This window comes from Pleurodeles waltl, chromosome 6, assembly GCF_031143425.1.
Source record: "Pleurodeles waltl isolate 20211129_DDA chromosome 6, aPleWal1.hap1.20221129, whole genome shotgun sequence".
Classification (NCBI taxonomy): domain Eukaryota; kingdom Metazoa; phylum Chordata; class Amphibia; order Caudata; family Salamandridae; genus Pleurodeles; species Pleurodeles waltl.
The window spans coordinates 674540192-674548653 of NC_090445.1; the positions used below are offsets into that span (position 1 = coordinate 674540192).

Here is an 8462-nt window from a genome sequence, read left to right on the forward strand (position 1 = left end):
ATGGTACATTGCATGATATTGTACATTTCTCTATATAAACTTATTTTGTGTAATTGTTCACTTTATATCACTTTTTCACTGTGCTGTTACTTGGAACACCTATTTGTGTACTTTCTGAATATATCATTTTGAATATACCAGTTTTTGCAATGCAGGGTGTGATATAACTTTTGCCCTGAAAGGGTAATATTGAGTTATATGATTGATCAATGTTATATTCATGTTTTGTTTTGTAGAATTTATTGTTTACTTCCCAGTTGAACATTTTGGTTTAATTGTTTGATTACTCTTGTTATAGAGATAAAAGGGTGCCCCGTTGTGGGTTTGATACTTTTCAAATAAAGCAAATTTTTTTTTTTTTTAATGCAGCCCGTTTTCCTTAAAAAATATTTTGTGGATTGGTACCACCCACTTGAAGATGATGGTAAACTGCAAATGTTTTGTGATCGCATTGCGGTCGTGAAACATTCATACATCCCCCTGCGACTCACTATTAGGAAGGGATGCCCTTAACACGCCCCTTCCTAATACCGACTCGCAAACATATTTTGCATTTCAGTAACAAGTTACTGAATTGCAAACTAGGTTTTGTACATGGGGAAATGCTTTTTAACGCTCGCAAACGGCCCAAATTCTGTTTGGAACCCCCTAAAACGTTTGTACATCTGGCCCTAAATTCTTTATTTGCAGTGTTTGCTCCATCACGCCAATGACTTGAGGTTTTAAGGCAATCTCTGTATTGTTGTGTAGCCGAAACATGTCTGCGCCACAGACTGTTCACATTTTATTTTTGTCCTCACCCGGTGGGTTTGCAGCATATTGTGCCTATTAGTCTTTCCTCCATGTCCAGTACCTATGTCTGTAAAAAGCATATTCAAGGTCTTAAGAATCCAACAGTCTTTTTTCCAAGTCTGCTGGATCTCGCGATCTGCAGATATTTCAGTATTTTATCAACTATACAAAACCCACTCAACTTTTTTAAACTTTCCAACCAAATTTTACTTTATTCAATCTGGTGTAAAAATATATATATATTTTTACAAGATAAGTTACTGTACTGGCAATTAACCTGACTGTATAATTATTATAAGCACTCTGGATGGTTAGCAGTGCTTTTATTAAAAAATAAATAACATAAAATGATCCAGAGCAAAACACAGCAAATAAAAGTCAGATATCAAGTAAGTACATAAATTGTTACGTACTTGGCATGGGTAAAATAGAGAACTTTGAATGAAAACAGTAATGTACACAGTTTGGCATAAAATGGCAATAAGCTATTTTAAAAGTGGACACAGCGCAACATTCAACAGTTCCTGGGGAAGGTAAGTAAAGGTTAGTTTGTCAGGTAAGTAAAGCACTTACAAGTTCAGTCTCCAGGGCATAGGCAGCTCACCGCTGGGGGTTCAAGTCAACCCCAAACACCAAGCACCAGCAACACAGGGCCGGTCAGGTGCAGAGGTCAAAGAGGGGCCCAAATATCATTGGCACCTATGGAGACTAGGGGGGCTCTGGTTCCAGTCTGCTAGCAGGTACGTATCTGAGTCCTCGGGGAGCAGACCAGGGGGGTTTTGTAGAGCACTGGGGGGAGTCCCAAACAGGTACACAAAATACACCCTCAGCAGCACAGGGGCGGTCGGGTGCAGTGTGCAAAGAAGGTGTCTGGTTTTGCATTGAAATCAATGGAGGCACCCAGGGTCACTCTGGCGATGCAGGCAGGGCACAGGGGGGCTTCTCGGGCCAGCCACCGATTGGGCAAAGATGAGAGCCGTCTGCTGGTTATTCCTGCACCGGTAGTTTGTTCCTCTCGGGCCTGGGGACTGTGGGTGCAGTGCTTCTTCCAGGCGTCGGGTTCTTGTTACCGGGCAGTCGCGGTCAGGCGGGATCCTCTGGATTCTCTCTGCAGGTGTCACCGTGGGGGTGCAGGGAGGTCGTCTCAGGGTGGACATGCCCTGGGAGTCGCCCGGGGGTCCAAGCTGCAGTATTGGTTTATCTGGACACGGGCCGGGGGCGTCAGGTGCACAGTGTGGGGGAGTTCCTCTAAAGATGGTTTCTTCTTGGTTGTTTTGGACAGAGCCGCTGTCCACTGGAGTTTCTTGGTCCTTTGGGTTCCAGGGCAGGTCTCTGAGTCAGCAGAGGTCACTGGGCCTGCTGGATGCGTTGCTGTTGCAGGTTCTTTGTATCTGGAGACAAGCCGGTACGGCTGGGGCCAAAACAGTCTCCTTCTTCTCTGTGGAGGTTTCAGGTAAGCAGTCCTGCTTCTTGTTCAGGTCGTCAGGAATCTGATTTCCTGGGTTCAGGGTTGCCCCTAAATACTAAATTTTGCCCCTGAGGGTGGCTACACCCTCCTTGTGCCTACTCCCTTTGGGAGGGGGGCACATCCCTATTCCTATTGGGCTAAATCCTCCAAAGCAAGATGGAGGATTTTCTATGGAGGGGGTCACATCAGCTCTGGTCACCTTAGGGGTGGACCTGGCTGAGGGGGTGACTCCTCCCCGTTTTTCTCATTATCTCCCCGGACTTGCCGCCATAAGAGGGGGCTGTGTCCAGGTGGTGGGCATCTTCGCTAGCTGGAGTGCCCTGGGGCGTTATAACAACAGGCCTGAGCCTTTGAGGCTCCCCGCCAGGTGTTACAGTTCCTGCAGGGGGAGGTGTGAGGCACCTCCACCCAGGACAGGCTTTGTTCCTGGTCAGAGAGTGTTCAAAGGCACTCACCCCATGTGGCCAGAAACTAGTCTGGAAGTGGCAGGCTGGCACAGACGGGTCAGTCTAGCACTAGCAGTTGGGCTGGCAAGCAGGGAGATCTCTAAGATGCCCTCTGTGTGCATTTCTCAATAAATCCCACACTGGCATCACTGTGGATTTATTGTGCTGAGAAGTTTGATTCCAAACTCCCCAGTATTCAGTGTAGCCATTATGGAACTGTGGAGTTCATGTTTGACAAACTCCCAGATCATATACTCTTTATGGCTACCCTTCACTTACAATATCTAACAATTGGCTTAGACACTGCAGGGGCATAGGGCTCATGCAGCTATGCCCTCACCTGTGGTATAGTGCACCCTGCCCTAGGGCTGTAAGGCCTGCTAGAGGGGTGACTTACCTATGCCACTGGCAGTGGGTTGTGGGTATGGCACACACAAGCTGTGAGGCAGTGTGCATGTGTTGAGTGAGGGGTCCCCAGGGTGGCATATAATACATGCTCCAGCCCGAAGAGACCTTCCCTTGTCACAGGGCCCTTGGTACCAGGGGTACCACTTACAAGGGACTTATCTGTGTCTGTGTGCCAGTGTTGTGCCAATGGTGGACACAAAGGTACAGTTTTAGGGAAAGAACACTGGTGCTGGGGCCTGGTTAGCAGGGTCCCAGCACACTTTCAATCATAACTAGCATCAACAAAAGGCAAAAAGTTGGGGGGTAGCCATGCCAACAGTGGCATTTTCCTACAGATACATTAAGTGAGAGCATAGCAACAACAGTGCATATCAATTAGAGCATAGGAATATGATTTATTTAATATCTTGAGTACCTACGGTTTTTTTCTTCTCCTTCTCCTCACAATACCCAATGGAGACCACTCCAGTTCTTGATCTGAATCAGGTCATTGTTGTCTTGTTTGACATCGGGTGCCTTGCCAGTATCCATGAGACAAAGTAGGGCAGCGTAATTCCCCTTTCTGGAATGACCACAAGAACTCTCTATAGACTCCTTAAATGCTTACTTCGTCCTTTGCTGGAAATCAAAAAAGGCTATCACGTATTGACTGCTTAGCAACCGTCCAACCTCCTCAGCAGACTCCAACATACGGTCATACATTAGTGCCTTAGTCTAACCTACTGAAAATAGCAGTGGCACGGTATGGTTGTCGAGAAGCATTCAGCCACATTCAAGTGTGTGTGCCTGTAATCTTAATTTTATAGCGCCTCGTGTTTGTGATGATCCTGCAACAACGAAAACATTATCGCTAAAACACTGTGTACGAGATACTCACTGCTACAGTAAACGAATAAAATAGTTTCAAATTTTAGAGACAGTGGCCAGATGGAAAATGGAAAGAGCTTGCTCTGGACAAAAACAGCAAAATAAGATACTCATTTCAACCTGGCTTCAAATTGTCTTATTTAAAACCTCCAGGCTGCGTCAGCTTTATCCCAACCCATCGGGATCAGGCCTCCATCTACTGGGTGTTCACTGCAGAAGACCTTAGGGAAGTGAGTACATGTCTTTAATTGTCTGGGCAACCTCATTTGTGTTACGATTACATTTGAGAAATCTTACGCAACAAAAAAATGTTACATCTTAACTTTTTGTGTACAAATATATTCTTAACAGGTGATTAAAAAGACCCCTATCTCAACGAACAAGCAGCAAATTAGACCGTCAGAGACTGTAAAGTAGAAAACGTAGCACGAATGCCAAGGACGCGAAACTGGTAATTAGCAAACACCTGCATCTCATTTATATGACTTCCCCCTATCAACGATTCATAAAAAAATATTATGATGTCATGGAATAATCATCACTTGCCCCCATGCAAACACCTAGCATTGTCAGTCACAAATCGTTACTAACCTCGTTAAAATCCTGATGAGATATACTGTTCCCGATTTCCATTTTGATTTTCAGTAGCACAAATATGGCGCAAGAGGTAACCACGGGACAAACTGTAGTAACCACCACAGAGAAGAAAATACTCAGACTCCCTGAATAGGTTTACCATATAAATATTATTCCAGCGAACTTCCTGATGAGAGTTCGGGCTGCTTGCAGTTTACGCTGCTATGATTGGGCATGTTTGTATAAGAGACGCTGCTCATTTGTACATGCTCATGCGGGAAGAGGGGGGGCTTCTTTGTCGTCGTTTTAGCATATTGTGTAGGCATTATTCCAGTTTCTTCTCGATAAACATCAGTTTAACGAGAGTTGCCGTTCCTTGTGAAAATAAGATTATATACAGTTCTTTACAATTTGGGTTGCTTACTAAGAGTCGACTTTGTACAGGAAACTATCATATGATCCGTCTTTCCTCTTCCGGGTTGTCCACCTACTGACGTAAGGTAAGAGGGAAGGACAAAACACTTCCTGTCTGCCTGTGTAGTGCCGAGTGCATAAAGTGTATGCAACGAAGAAACTCGTGGAGCTAGTCTCTGTTTTGTGTTCGTTGAAGATGAATGTGTTTGCAAAGGACACTCAGTGTAAACAAAGAAAGAGCTGGTATTTTTTCCTTGTTTGTTTTAGGGACAGGAATCAGGGTTCCCTTTCCAAGTCAAAATACGAACAATTTGTTGTTTTAAGTCAGCAAAAGCCTGGACGTGATACTAAATAGGGCGGTAGACAAAATTGTATGTATTCATTGATATGCAACTTTTCTGTCTTTGTTTATTTTAACTGTTAGTCGTGGATTATTAAAAGTGTTTAATACACAGATCTAGATACAATTAATTCTGTGCCAAAACTTTATGAGTGGCTACAGGAAGCTTTTAATGTCCTAATACCACTCAGAAAAACTAAACAGGACAAAAGAAAACCAACACCTTGGAGAAACACAGAACTTAAAAAGATAAAGCAACAAATCAGAAAGTTGCAGCGGACCTGGCTCAAAACAAACAACAGTCAAGACAAACTGCATCTACACAAACTTAACAGGATATATAAATCATCAATCAAAAAAGCTAAAAAAAAGATACTACTCAGACAGAATTCAAAATGCTCAATCTACAACCAAGGAATTTTATAAAATTCTCAGTGAATTTCGAAAACCGACATGCATGGAAGGAAGTCATCCCACTACTCAAGATTTCACAAACAAATTGGCAACTCACTACACAACCAAGGCAAACACATTGGACTCCTATTTAAAACAGAAGAAAACCATCAGCACCAACCCCTTTCCTAAAATACCCTTTAAGAATAAACCAACCGAACCTCTACAGTTCTTCAAACAAATATCCCAGGATGAATTTATGGATTTGGTCAAAGCAAGCAGACCTTCTGGTTGCCCTTCTGACCCTTGCCCACCACAAATCTTCAAGAACATTCTGCTATCTACTTCTGCTGCCACACCTGTAAGAAGAATCATCAACAACTCTTTAACTTCAGGAACTTTACCTGTAGACCGGAAAAAGGCATACATACGACCTTTATTAAAGAAAACAAACCTAGACCCGCAAGACCCCACCAACTACAGACCAATCACAAATGGACCTTTCCTGGGCAAATTGATAGAAAGAGCAGCATTCGCCCAGATGTCACAATTCATTGAAGAGAATTCTATACTTTCAGACTTCCAAACTGGATCTCGCCCAGGAAGAAGCACTGAATCGGCACTCATGGCAATCTGGGACGATCTTAAAAACACAGTCGACCAAAATGGAGTTGCTGCACTATTTCTCTTGGACCTCTCAGCTGCCTTTGATACGGTTGACCATGACACCCTAAATCAAAGACTCCACAAAGCCGGCATACAAGGGATTGCTCTCGACTGGATTACTTCCTATCTTCAAAAAAGATCGAATATCATCCACTCGCCCCCCTTCTCGTCCGAACCCTACCTCACAAAAGCAGGGGTCCCCCAAGGGTCAATCATCTCACATTTGCTTTTCGACATCTACATGATATCTTTACCAGAACTGATCAATGATTTCCACCTCACATGCTACAACTATGCAGATGACACACAAATACTACTTAAATTAGAATGCCCCAAAAACATTGAAAACTCACAAATCTTCAGTTGCCTCAGAGCCGTTGATCAGTGGATGACTTGGAGCCATCTCAAACTAAATACCTCCAAAACAGAAATACTCATATGTGGTGACTGGAAAAATTATGACCCTCTGTGCATCTGGCCTGACGATCTCAGACCACCTCCTCAATTACCCAAGGAAGTTAAAAACCTAGGAATCACCATGGATTCCAAGTTAACTATGAATGCCCAAGTGGACAAATTAGCAAGCACAAGCTTCATCACCTTGAAGACTTTACGACGCATCTTCCCCCACCTCGGATTTCCACACAAGGTGCAAGCTACTATCTCGCTTGTACTATCCAAACTGGATCATGGCAATAGCCTCTACCATGGATCATCTCTATCTGTTATGAAAAAACTACAACGTATTAAGAATTCCGCAGCCAGGCTACTAGTACATATAAAGCCGCAAGCCCACATCTCCCCTGCCTTGAGAGCACTACACTGGTTACCCGCTGCGAGAAGATGCACTTTCAAGCTGCTTTGTATCACCTACAAAGCTATACATGGAACAGGACCGCTTTTTATCAGAAAGAAAATTACCAAATACATCCAACAAAGAACCCTCCGCTCAAGATTGGCACCCCGCCTTAGAACACCACCATACAAGAAAAAGACTATAGGTGGTACATCCTTCTCCATCCAAGCAGCCAAACTATGGAATTCATTACCCCAACTATAAGAGCCACAGATAACTTTCTTGTCTTCAGAAAACTACTCAAGAGTTGGCTCTTTCCTTCATAACCACCATTTTCAGACAACTATGAACTGCATATGCCTATGTTGATAAATACTTTTTCAGATTATATGTACATTTCTATTTATTTATAGTTTCTTTAGAATATATGTATTGCTACTATGCCATAACGATAAAATACACACACATTCTTTAAACCTGTTTGACTAAGTATTTTTTACCCAAGGTTCTAATTATGTATTGAATGTGCATATGTGTATGTATTCATGTGTGTGTGTGTGTGTGTGTGTGTGTGTATATATATATATATATATATATATATATATGTATGTGTATATGTTGTTTCTGTGCTTGGCATGTTCGTGGATCATTGCATGGCTCCTGGGTGGGTTGTTATACTAGATATCTATGAATTCCTGCTCTCATCTTATCACACTTATCTACTCATCACCATATGTCATGTCTCTATCAAACTATCCTCCATTCTCACTCTGACTCATCCCAAATCCTTTCTACTACTTTCATCTCCTAAATAACTCTGCCTAAGCTGTTCCCTCCGCTTACACATCTAACTCACCAAACCTCACTCTACTACTGTGACCTCCCACACAACCCTACTAAATTCTCCTGCATTTATCTCACCCTGCTACTATGCTCTGCCTAACCCTTCCACATACTCTTCCCCCCTTTACTCATCCCAAGCCTTTGGGTTGAGTAAATGAAGGGTATACTCCCAATTAACACTTCTGGATTTCTTTCCTCCTCCACCCCTCCATTACTCCAGTCAATCTAACTAACAAACTCTCATATCCGCGGCTCAAATTAACTCATAATAATACTAAAACTGTACTCATTATTTAACAATACTAATCCATCACTAATTCTTGTTGGGTTCCAGAGTAGCGTGCTACTCATCGAAAAGCGCTTCAACGCCTCGTCAGGGGTAGTAAGTGCTATATAAATACTGTTACAATACAATACAATATGTAAATGAAGTAGTGGCGGTGCCCAAAGCTC

General features: G+C 43.0%; 1 protein-coding gene across 2 annotated transcripts in view; it reads right to left on the bottom strand.

Annotated features, from left to right (window-relative positions):
- Positions 1–5036, bottom strand: part of LOC138300146 (zinc finger protein 551-like) — a 194964-nt gene extending 189928 nt beyond the window's left edge. Inside the window, exon 1 of one of the 2 annotated variants that reach the window (XM_069239096.1) lies at positions 4573–5036. In XM_069239096.1, the coding sequence (XP_069095197.1) occupies positions 4573–4614 (42 nt within the window). In that variant the 5' untranslated portion in view covers positions 4615–5036. The remainder of the gene's footprint in view (positions 1–4572) is intronic. The other variant, XM_069239097.1, reaches the window with a different exon arrangement.
- Between the last annotated feature and the right edge of the window lie 3426 nt (positions 5037–8462).